Raw genomic sequence first — 12,926 nt, 5'->3', positions numbered from 1 at the left:
ATTTAGAAGAATGAGAAGGGATCTCTCAGAAACCAATGGAATATTGAAAGGTCTAGATAGAGTGTACATGGAGAGGGTATATTTCCTACAGTGGCGGAGTCTAGGACCAGAGGGCACAACCTCAGAATACACCGGCGTCCCATTAGAACAGAGATGAGGAGGAATTTCTTTAGCCAGAGTGGTGAACCTGTGGAATTCATTGCCACAGGTGGCTGTGGAGGCCAAGTCACTGGGTGCATTTTAAACAAAGGCTGATGCGTTCTTGATTAATAAGGGTGTCAAAGATTACAGGGAGAAGGCAGAAGAATGGGACAATAAATCAGTCATGATAGAATGGTGGAGCAGAGTTGATGGCCCAAATAGCCTAATTCTGCTCCTTTGTCTTATAGTCTTACGGCCTCTATCATATCTACCTCTGGCACCACCCAAGCAATGTTCCATGCAACTGTAAAAAACACAAAATGCTGGCAGAACTCAGCAGGCCAGACAGCATCTATGGGAGGAGGTAGTGACGACGTTTTGGCCCGAAGTGTCATTATTACCTCCTCCCATAGATGCTGTCTGGCCTGCTGAGTTCTGCCAGCATTTTGTGTTTTTTATTTATTTCCAGCATCTGCAGATTCACTCGTGTTTCCATGCAACTATCACTCTTACTAGGAAAAATATTGTACCACAGAACTACTTTGAATTTTCCCCCTTGCATCTTAAACGCATGCCCTCTTGTATTACAGCATAGTACTGGTCCATGCCACATTATTATACTGCCCAGTTCCATCCACCTGCACCTGGACCAGACCCCTCCCATCCATGTACTTACCCAAACTTCTCTCAGTAAAACCCACATCCACCACTTCTGCTGGCAGCTTGTTCCACACCCTCATTACCCTCACTATTCTCCGAATTGGTCAAGGAACTGAGAAAATTTCCAGGCTGTGGCTACAGAGAAAGAATGGCTGAATTGCTCTCGAATCCAGCAAGCAACTATCTCCTATGCTGAAATAATGATATGATTCAGCCTCTTTAGCCTTCCAATATCAACCTGCAGTCACCTAGCTTTGGTAGTAAGACTGTGTTCTAGCCACCCTGTCAGAGATATCAAATCCCCTCTTCCTACTTTTAGGAACTTCCAAACTCAGAGAATATCCAATTAAATGGTCCGCTACAAAAGGCAGAATCTCCCAGTGGCTACCAAAATCACTGTGACTTCCCATTCCGACATGTCTGACCATGGCTTCCTCTACTGCCATGAGGCCAAGTGCACGTTGGAGCAGCAACACTTCAAATTCTGTCTGGGTAGCCTCCAACCTGATAACATGAACATAGGTTTCTCTAACTTCTGGTAATTTATCCCACCACTCCCTACTTCTCTCCTTATCCATTCCCCATTCTGATTACCCTTTCACTCCTCCTTTTCTCCTCACCTGCCCATCACCTCCCTCTGGCTTGCCTCCTCCTTCCCTTTCTGCTATGGTCCACCGTCCTCTCCGATCAGATTACTTCTTCAGCCCTTTACCTCTTCCAGCTCTCCCTTCCCAACTCCACACTTCATTCCCCCTTCCTATTCCCCTCACTTGCCAGCGTAATCAGACCCCTTCACCACACCTTCTTATTCTGGTTCTGTCACCTTCCTTTCCAGTCCTGATGAGGGTTTCCCATATTATATTCACTGGCTGTAATGCACTGGGTCAAAGGCTCTGTCACTACTCTGAGGTAAACCTTGAGGCCATTGTTGTTGGGTCCTTGCCAAAGGCGGCAGACTCACCTCGACAGTGTTGATGCAGTAGGAACAGATGAGGATCTCCAGCCGAGTGTAGACACCCCGCAGTCCTTCCAAGCAGTGAGGAGGAACCCGCTTCAGCTGGAACACAACGGTGGATAAATATGAGGCAAAGGAACAACATGCAGCGCACTGCCATGCCTGTCGAAGCCCTAGACTACCTCCAATGCCAATGGAGACATAAGAGGTCCTACAGATGCTGGATATCCTGAGCAACACTCGCAGAATGCTGGAGGGACTCAGTGGGTCACACAGCGTCTATGAAGGGAAAGGAAGAGTCAACATCTCGGTCCTAAATATCAACAGTTTACTTTTCTCCATAAATGCTGCCTGTTCAGTTCCTCCAGCATTGTGTGTCTGTCTGTCTGTGTAAGATTTCCAGCATCTGTAGGACCTCTTGCGTCGCTAGACACACGAAGCTTAACTCACCTGGGTTAAACTCAATACCATTCCACTTTCCTGGCACCCCACTCACTACTTAAAACCTCAAGACAAGGATCGAGAACAGGCATTTCTCTTAAATCATTTGTTTCTTCAACCAACTGCCATGACTGGTACAAGAGATATACATACATCAAGTGGACAGCCCCAGGATAGAAATGCCTAATATGAGGAGGCATATTTTAAGGTGATTGGGGAAAGTATTATTTTTAAATACAGAATTGTGGGTGCGTGGAACCAGGAGTGGTGGCGGAGGTAGATACATCAGGGATATTTAAGAGACTCTTTTCTCTTTACCCAATTTCCCTCCGAATCAATAAAGTATGTCTGTCAGTCTTTGATAGGCACATGCATGAAAGAGAAATGGAAGGGTATGAGGGAGGGAAAGGATAAATTTGATCCTGGAGTAGATTACAGGATCAACACTACTTTGTATACCAAAGGGCCTGTACTGTACTGTGCTGTAATGTTCTATGCTCTTATCCTACTCACCACAGTTTAGCAACATTATGACCATACTGATCACTCTGCTCAAAAATGGACTTTTTTTTGTTTTAATTTTGCTCTTTCTTGGAAAAATTGTGCCTAATTTATGTTCAATGTATGTTTTTTGTGAATGTTGCTTATCTGTTGCTTTGTGCCTGTGATGCTGCTGCAAGTACATTTTTCATTACACCTGTGCAGACATGGACTTCTGTATGTGACAATCAACTTTACTTAGACAACCATGTACCATGACTACAGGATACATGTGCTGCAAGATGAACTACCTGCAAGTTAAATCCTTTTAAATTCATCTCCTCCAACCAGAGCTCTACCACTGAGGAGGACCGGGCAACAGCACAGGGAATACTGCCACCTGTGCATTCCCTACTGGCGGCATGCCATTCTGACTCAGAAATATCTCACCATTCATTTACCATCATTGGGTGCATGTCCTGTAACTCACTACTCAACAGCACTGTGGGAGCACCTTCACCTGTCATGCTTCAAGGAGTTAAGTTTACCACAACATTTCCAAGGTGAAGTCAGGGATGGGCAACAGAACATAAGAGCACAGTACAGGCCCTTCGGTCCACAGTGTTCTGCCGACCCATTCAGAATTAGGTTTATTATCATTGGCATGTATCGTGAAATTTGTTAACTTAGCAGCGGCAGTACAATGCAACACATGATAATATAGAAAAAAAATAAGTAAATATCAGTTGAAGTATATATGTATATTAAATAATAAGATTTAAAATAGTGCAAAACAGAAATAATATATAAAAAGTGAAGTAGTGTTTATAGGTTCAATGTCCATTTAGGAAACGGATAGAGAGGGGATCTACTCTAAGATCAGTTTAACCCTTCTGTCCCGCTTAGCCCTACATTTTTCTATCATTAATGTGCTTATCTAAGAGTTTATTAAATGTCCCTAATGCATCTTCATCTACATCACCCTGGCATCATGTCCCACACACCCAACACTCTCCATGTAAAGAACTTACCTCTGATATCCCCTCTACACTTTACTCCAATCACCTTAAAATTATGATTTTCATATTAGTCATTTCCACCCTGGGAAGTAGTCTTGGGCTATCTACTCAATCTATCTCTCTTAACTTACACACCTCTATTAAGTCACCTTTGCTCCAGACAGAAAAGCCCCAGCTTGCTCAACCTTTTCTAAGACATGCTCTCTAATCCAGGTAGCATCTGGGTAAATATCCCCTGGGCCTCTCTAAAGCTTCCATGTGCTTACTATGAGGCGGCCAGAACTGAACACAATATTCCAAGTGTGGTCTACCTAGGGTTTTATAGAGCGACAACATTACCTTGCAGCTCCTCAGCTCAATTCCTCGACTAATGAAGGCCAACACACCATGTGCCTTCTTAATCAACCCTTTCAACTTGTGCAGCAACTTTGAGGGATCTACAGATCTGTTTAGATCAAATTATTTTAGGTCTTACCACCAGTGATAAATTGCCTTGATTTATTGCATTGTTAGGGAACACACGGAACATTCCAACTCTGAAATTTTGCTTCTCGTTCACGGATCACAGATCGAGGCTTACATTTACTGCCGACCCCTCAGGGACCAGGTGAATGGAGCAGCTTGCTGAGTTCAGTGTGAATCAGAGTCAACCACATTGCCACAAATGTGGAGTTACAAAATGGACAGTAAGAATATTGCTTAGACCAAGGGTAGGCAACCTTAAGCACAAATGATTTTTTAGCATGCGTTACTCATTAATTTGAGGCAAAACATAACTAGATTTATTTAAATGGATAATTCCCATATTTCAAGTTTTTAATGGCATTTATCTGACCCACCACCCGCTCATTAATACGCGATCCGGCTCACAGAGGCAAAAAGGTTGCTGGCCTCTGGCTTAGACACAAGATGCTGGAATCTGAGGCAACACACAATGCAGGAGAATCTCAGCAGGTTGGGCAGCACCTACAGAGTGAAATATACTGCAATTGGACTGAAAGATAGAGGGGAGAGAGAAAAAGATTAGCTTCATTCCTCACCTACAGTGAAATGAATTGTTTACAATGACCAGCACAGTCTGAGAAGTGCTGAGGGCAGTGAAGTGTCACCATGCTTCTGGTGCCAACATAGCATGCCCACAACTTACTAACCGGCACGTCTTTGGAAGGTGGGAGGAAACCGGAACACAGGGAAGAAACATACAAACTCCTTAGGGAGAGTGGCGGATTGAATCCTAGTTGCTGCTGCTGTAAGGCACTACACTACCATGCCGCCCACTGGAGATAGCTAGCATGTTGGAAAGAGGCAGCGTAAGATCTGGCAGAATTGCTAGATCCAGGTTGGGGGTGGGGGGGTGGGGGGAGAGGAGAGGGAAGCTGAGAGGTTATAGGTGAAAGTAGTAAAGGGCTGAAGATGATTGAACCTGATAAGAGAGGGACATAGAACAAAAAAAAATAAGGGAGGTGAGATATTCGTTAATCAGATAAGATTACTAGCAGGGGTTCGACGTAAAACATCATGAATTCCTTCTACACCCCCACAGGTGCAGAGTTCCTCCATCAGATTGTAGTCGCTCCAGATTCTAGCATCTACATTCTCTTGTCACCAGGATTACTAACAATCCAATTTCGCCATTACTAACATCACTTCCTTCAATCCAGATTTAATTAATTAAATTAAATGCTCCAGTTGGCAAAGTGGGATTTGAACTTTCTTTAAGGTTTCCAGATATGAGACAAGGAACATAACAATTAGATACCCAATGCAGACTGGTGACCGCTTTGTCAAGCACCATCATTCCATTCGCAGCAGCCCTTTGAGGAACAACACCCTATGTTCGTTTAGTAGCCTCCAACTTAATGGTATGAAAATCGATTTCTCCAAATTCTGGTAGTTCCTCTCCCTTCCCCATTTGCTATTTCTTTATTCCTCATTCTGGCTCTCCTCTTACCCCTCCCCTTCTCCTCACCTGCCTGTCACCTCCCTCTGGTGCCATTCCTCCCCCTCCTTTTTCACCCATAGTTCACTCCGCTCTCCTATCAGATTCCTCCTTCTTCAACACTTAAACCTTTCCACCTATTACCTCCTAACTACTTACTTCACCTCCCCCTCTCCCGCCCACCTACCTTCTCCCTCAACTGGTCTCACCTATCATCTGCTAGCTTGTACTCCTTGCTCTCCCTTCACCTTATTTTCACCCTTCCTTTCCAGTCCTGATGAAGAATCTGGGCCTGAAACGTCAACTTCTTACTTCTCTCCATAGATGCTGTCTGACCTACCATGTTCCTCTAGCATTCCAGCATTTTGCGTGTGTTGTTCTGAATTTCTAGCATCTGCAGAATCTCCCGTGTTTAAGATGGACCAAAGAGCCAGTTTCTGTGACTGTGGTGTATTTAGAAGCTTGACACCATTCCCTTTTGTCAATGTTCCAACATTTAAATGTGTGTCTTGGTTTCAAATTTTTGCCACTGCTGTCCTCACCAGAAAGGACAAAACCACCTCTAGCTTGGACCCAGTTTGTGATCTCATGTCTCCCCACTTAGACTATATGAGGCCACGTGGTCCATTCAGCCTGTTCTGCTATTCCATCATGGCGCATTTATCATCCCTCTCAACTACACTAGACAAGACCAACAAAACCTGCCAAATTCTTATTCACATAGTGCTTTGAAATAACTATCAAGTTTAGATTTGAAAGTCTTTAACTTACTACTCTCAACTACACAACTAGGTAGTTTGTTCCACAACTCGCTGTGTAAAGAAATGCTTCCTGACGATAGCCTGAAATCTCCCCTTAACCAATCTCCACTTATGGCCCTGTATCCTTAACGATGGATTAATTTTGAAACTGGCATCTACCTTACTTATACCCTTAATGATTTTGAACACTTCTATTGTGTCTCCTCTCATTCTACATCTACTTAGGCTAAAAAGATTCCTTTCAATCTTTCTTCACTGCTCATACCCTGCAGACCTGGAATGAATCTAGTCAGCCTTCTCTGGATTCTCTCCAGTGCCTTCACATCACTCACAGAAAAGCCATTCTCCTGCCTTTTCCCCATAACTTATGATGCCCTTACTAATCAAAATCCCATCAACTTCAACTTTAAATATACCCAATGACATGGGTGTACAATGCCTCCACGATTGTCTGTGGCAATGAATTCCATACATTCTCCACCCTCTGTTTAAAGAATTTCCTCACCATCTCTGTTCTAAAAGGACACCCTTCTGTTCTGAGGCTTGTTCTGCCAGCTAAAGTAAGATCTGCTGGCCAACACTCAGTACCCTGGGGTTAGAAGATACCACTTCAAAAGGCATACCTCTAAGAATCGGAGGGATTTAAAAGCAAAGATTCTGACAGGTGTCTGGAGCTTGGGTCCTGGGGGATGCACCAACTGGAAGAAAAAACAGAATACTGATTATCCATTCACACAGTCAGACAGACTACAACGTGGATTATGGACTCTGTTATGTATCTGTAGAGCAAGAACCACGGAGCATTGGGATTAAATGCTTTTTATTGAGTTATGTTAATAACCGTAGCTGCTGGGCAACTTACAGAGCAGGAGCAAACAACCTGCTAAGATGAAACACACACGCACAGGAAAGCCCAAACAAAAAAATAGAGACTTCCACGCATGAGAGGCCCAACCGGTTCACCACGCGATCAATTAGCCTCGTGCGCTCTTGCCACATTCTCGCTATTGATCTGGAACAGTTCATGCCTGCCCCCTGTAGACAGGAGCTGGAGAGGAAGGGAATAAGTGAGGTGACTGAGAAAAATGATGACATGTCCATCGTGCTTGGTACCGGTAAATCAGTCATATGCATACTTGTCACATTCTCGTGACGGATCCGATACGGTTCAGGCTATATGAGAACACCTTTGCCACCGCTCTTGAAGAGACTCTACCATCAGTGCTGAACAAGATCTCATAGGACCACTGAGAAAATTACTGTGACTGCAAAAGGAGGTCATATTCACGGAGTTTGGCAGTGAGTGACATCACCTAGCTCTCCAAAGAGCATGCAGCATTCCTAGTGGAAAGACTGGATAACGCTAAGTGGCTACACACCTTAGCACCTTATACCAATCCGATAGGTGATGGAGGAAAGCCTCAACAGCACACTGATTCATGTGAACAAGTGACACAAGTAGGAAGTGGGTTCATCAGTTGTTTTGCAACTTAAACCCCGTTTGAATGCTTGAGTTTGTTAGTTTTAATATCAGAAATAACTCTCAATCAGATTTATTATCGTTGATAGTGGTTTATAATCACCATCAGGTGTCTCTCCTGCCTCCCTTTCTCAAATGATCCACTCTCTCCTATCAGATTCTTTCCATCTATCACCTCCCAGCTCCTTACTTCATCCCCCACCCGCCCCCAACATCCACCTTCCCCCTCACCTGGTGTCACCTCTCCAACCCTGATGAAGGATCTCGGCCCGAAACGTTGACTGTTTATTCCTCTCCATGGATGCTGCCTGACCTGCTGACTCTGCATTATCTGATCTTTCAGATCAGATCCTATCCTCCCTCTCTAATGAACAGAAAATATTCTATAGCATTTTTCAAAAACTGTCAGGCTCTTTAAGTGCTCAGTATTTCACCGACAAATAATATTAGATAGCGTAGAGGGAACAAAACTATGTCTAACCTGTGTTGACCCTACTTGTGAGTGTGATGGGAAATGTATGGGGAGCTTTACCCTGTGTCTGACCCTGGGGATGTGTGATGGGACAGTGTAGAGGGAGCTTCATTCTGTGTCTGACCCCGGGGATGTGTGATGGGACAGTGTAGAGGGAGCTTCATTCTGTGTCTAACCCCGAGGATCTGTGATGGGACAGTGTAGAGGGAGCTTCACTCTGTGTCTGACCCTGGGAGTGTGTGATGGGACAGTGTAGAAGGAGCTTCACTCTGTGTCTGACCCTGGGAGTGTGTGATGGGACAGTGTAGAGGGAGCTTCACTCTGTGTCTGACCCTGGGAGTGTGTGATGGGACAGTGTAGAGGGAGCTTCATTCTGTGTCTGACCCTGGGAGTGTGTGATGGGACAGTGTGGAGGGAGCTTCACTCTGTGTCTGACCCTGGGAGTGTGTGATGGGACAGTGTAGAGGGAGAGTCACTCTGTGTCTGACCCCGGGGATCTGTGATGGGACAGTGCAGAGGGAGCTTCATCCTGTGTCTGACCCCGGGGATGTGTGATGGGACAGTGTAGAGGGAGCTTCACTCTGTGTCTGACCCTGGGGATGTGTGATGGGACAGTGTAGAGGGAGCTTCATTCTGTGTCTGATCCCAGGGATCTGTGATGGGACAGTGTAGAGGGAGCTTCATTCTGTGTCTGACCCTGGGGATGTGTGATGGGACAGTGTAGAGGGAGCTTCACTCTGTGTCTGACCCCGGGAGTGTGTGATGGGACAGTGTAGAGGGAGCTTCATTCTGTGTCTGACCCTGGGGATGTGTGATGGGACAGTGTAGAGGGAGCTTCATTCTGTGTCTGATCCCGGGGATCTGTGATGGGACAGTGTAGAGGGAGCTTCATTCTGTGTCTGACCCTGGGGATGTGTGATGGGACAGTGTAGAGGGAGCTTCATTCTGTGTCTGACCCTGGGGATGTGTGATGGGACAGTGCAGCGGGAGCTTCATTCTGTGTCTGACCCCGGGGATCTGTGATGGGACAGCATAGAGGGAGCTTTACCCCACGTCTGAACCTGGGAATGTGCGGAGGGAGCTTCACTCAATATTCAAGCCATATTCTTCCTGTCTGGGAGTCATTGATAGGGCACTATAAAGAAGAATGATCTTTCTTTGTCACATGTACATCAAAATATCAACATACAGTGAAATACTTCATTTGCATCAATGACCAACACAATCTGAAGATGTACAAGGCAACCGGCAAGTGACATCACCACGCTCCTGGCACCAATGTAACTTGCCCACCCACATACTAACCCTCGCTCATGCAGCTTTGCAATGTGGGAGCACTCGAGGAAACTCACATGGTAACAGGAGAGCATACAAACTCCTTACGGACAGCAGCAGGAGTTAACCCCTAATGACTGGTGATATAAAACGTTATATTAACCAGGTGGCAACTATCACGAAAGTAGAAAATGCGCTGCAAAACAGTTCTCGAGTGCCACAGAGTGCATGTATAATGATACTGAAGGAAAATTAGCCCGTCAAAGACCAACCAACCTTCAGTGAGCTGGTTTTTTGGAACACATCGAAAAGGAACTGCACTTCCAGGACTGAGGCTGTATCAGATGGGTGGGAGGGAAGCGCGACAAATCCATGCTGGTACTTGCGAGCCAATAGGTGCTGCTCAAAGAGCTGGTGTAGTTTCTGCAGGCCAATAGTCAACAGGGAGAGCGTACTCGTCCCACTCAGCACAGAGTCACCTAGAGAGAACACAGAAAAGACATCTGATCAGATTTCTAAATGGGCCTGAATCAAGGAATAGTACAAAGTTTAAAGTTCAAAATAAAGTTATTATCAAAGTACATGTACGCCACCATATTCTATCCTGAGATTCATTTAGTTGGCATTCACAGTAAATACAAAGAAACACAATGAAAAACCACACAAAGACGGACAAACAATTTCAAAATATTGTGGCGACCCAATCACTAGCACACTCGAACCGGCTGACAATTAGCCAGAGCCAGAGACAAAGGTAGATAGCCTCAAGGAGTTTCAGTTACGTGCCTCTCGAAGTATCGAGTGGGGGAGACAGGCTTTAAAGCAAGACTGTGTTTTTGAAATAAACTTATTCTGTGGTTGCAGCTTATCGACGCCGTGTCGTAATTTCAGCGCTGCGCGTAGCACCCCGCTACATTGGTGAACCCGACGGTCCAAACGTTTTTTTGGACCGGAGATGGCAGACGCTGCGTTTGTTAACGCGGTTTCCTTGAAGCTGCCAAGCTTCTGGACGCTACAACCTCACCTATGGTTTCAGCAAGCAGAAGCCCAATTCCATGTTCGGCAAATAACCTCAGAGGACACCCGTTATTACTACGTGGTGAGCTCCCTCGACCAGGACACAGCGGCCCAGGTCGCGGAGTTCGTACAGTCTCCCCCGGCGGACAGCAAGTACACGGCATTCAAAGCCCTGCTCATAGGGACTTTCGGGCTCTCCCGCCGCGAGCGAGCTGCTCGTTTACTGCACCTGGATGGCTTGGGAGACAGGCCTCCATCAGCTTTAATGAATGAGATGTTGTCTCTGGCCGACGGACACACACCCTGCCTCATGTTTGAGCAGGCTTTCCTGGAGCAGCTGCCCGAGGACATACGCCTGCTGCTGTCCGACGCGGATTTCAGCGACCCCCGGAAGGTGGCGGCCCGGGCGGACTTGCTGTGGAACGCCAAGAAGGTGAGTGGGGCGTCCGTCGCACAGATCACCCGGCCACGCTCCCAGCAGCAAACCAGTCCAGGCCCGGCTGCAGAGCCCGCTAAACCCAGAGGCCGAGGTGTGGAGCCCAACGAGCACTGGTGTTTCTACCACCAGCGGTGGGGCGCAGAAGCCCACCGTTGCCGCCCGCCCTGCCAGTTCCCGGGAAACGCCAGGGCCAGCCGTCGCTGATGGCTACGACGGCTGGCCGTCGGGATGGCCTCCTGTATGTCTGGGACAATGGTGTCGAGCCAAAATGGTTTTTGGTCGACACCGGTGCCGAGATCAGCGTCTTACCTTCGATGAGTTACGACACCCGCAGCAGGGCGCCGGGTCCCCCCCTACGGGCCGCGAACGGCAGCACAATAAGGACTTATGGCACCCGTCCGGTGCAGCTACGGTTCGACTCCAGCCAGTTTACGTGGGACTTCACACTGGCCGACGTAGCCCAACCGCTTCTGGGTGTGGATTTCTTGTGGGCTCACAGCCTACTGGTCGACCTGCCCAGGAAGAGACTGGTTCACGCCGAGACCTTTCAGACATTCCCCCTGGGTGCAGCCCAGTTGCCAGCCCCTCACCTCGGCTCCATCACGCTGTCCGACAACGACTTCACCAGGGTCCTGGCGGATTTCCCATCGGTTCTGGCACCGCAGTTCACGGCAGCCATGCCCCGACACGGTGTACAGCACCACATCCTGACCCAGGGACCACCCCTCCATGCCCGCGCTCGGCGGCTTCCCCCGGACAAGCTCCGACTGGCGAAGGAGGAGTTCAAGCGGATGGAGGAATTGGGGATCATTCGGCGGTCCGACAGCCCATGGGCCTCTCCCCTGCACATGGTGCCCAAGGCGACAGGGGGCTGGAGACCGTGCGGCGACTACCGCAGGCTGAACGAGGCTACAACACCAGACCGCTACCCTGTGCCGCACATTCAGGACTTTGCAGCAAACCTGCACGGCACGCGGATCTTCTCCAAGGTAGACCTCATACGCGGATACCATCAAATCCCGATGCATCCGGACGACGTCCCCAAAACAGCTCTCATCACCCCGTTCGGCCTTTTTGAGTTCCTCCGCATGCCGTTCGGCCTGAAGAATGCCGCACAGATGTTCCAGCGGTTGATGGACGCGGTGGGACGCGACCTGGACTTCGCATTCATCTATTTGGACGACATCCTCATAGCCAGCCGCAGTCGTCAGGAGCATCTGTCCCACCTCCGACAACTCTTTGCCCGGCTGAGTGACTACGGTCTAACGATCAACCTGGCCAAATGCCAGTTCGGGCTCGACACCATTGACTTCCTGGGCCACAGGATTACCACAGACGGGGCAACCCCTCTGCCCGCTAAGGTAGATGCGGTCCGCCATTTCTCCCGACCCACCACGGTCAAAGGCCTCCAGGAATTCGTAGGTATGGTCAATTTCTACCACCGCTTCCTCCCTTCAGCTGCCCGGATCATGCGCCCCCTGTTCGCCTTGCTGTCCGGTCCGGGCAAGGACATTACCTGGGACGAGGTGTCCGCCGCCACTTTCATTCAAACGAAGGAGGCCTTGGCGAATGCCACGATGTTAGTGCACCCCAGAATGGACGTCCCTACCGCCCTCACGGTGGACGCATCTAACACGGCAGTCGGTGGGGTACTGGAGCAGCTCATCGCGGGCCGCTGGCAACCCCTGGCGTTTTTCAGCAAACACCTGCGGCCACCCGAGCTCAAATACAGTGCTTTCGACCGGGAACTGTTGGCGCTATACCTGGCAATCCGGCATTTCAGGTACTTCTTAGAAGGTAGGCCCTTCACCGCATTCACGGACCACAAACCGCTTACCTTTACATTC

The 12,926-nt window shown here is 48.0% G+C and overlaps 1 protein-coding gene across 5 annotated transcripts in view; it reads right to left on the bottom strand.

Moving 5' to 3' along the window:
• stk11ip (serine/threonine kinase 11 interacting protein) overlaps window positions 1–12,926 on the bottom strand; it is a 141,325-nt gene that overhangs the window by 87,104 nt on the left and 41,295 nt on the right. For all 5 annotated transcript variants that reach the window (XM_073046236.1, XM_073046240.1, XM_073046239.1 and 2 more), the window contains exons 3-5: window positions 9,900–10,102; window positions 7,020–7,094; window positions 1,763–1,858 (exon numbers count right to left, since the gene is read on the bottom strand). In XM_073046236.1, the coding sequence (XP_072902337.1) occupies window positions 1,763–1,858; window positions 7,020–7,094; window positions 9,900–10,102 (374 nt within the window). The remainder of the gene's footprint in view (window positions 1–1,762; window positions 1,859–7,019; window positions 7,095–9,899; window positions 10,103–12,926) is intronic.

The sequence above is a fragment of the Hemitrygon akajei genome, chromosome 5, assembly GCF_048418815.1.
Source record: "Hemitrygon akajei chromosome 5, sHemAka1.3, whole genome shotgun sequence".
Taxonomy (NCBI): Eukaryota; Metazoa; Chordata; class Chondrichthyes; order Myliobatiformes; family Dasyatidae; genus Hemitrygon; species Hemitrygon akajei.
Note: the sequence above shows the minus strand (reverse complement) of the source record. Positions and strands in the feature narration are given on the sequence as shown.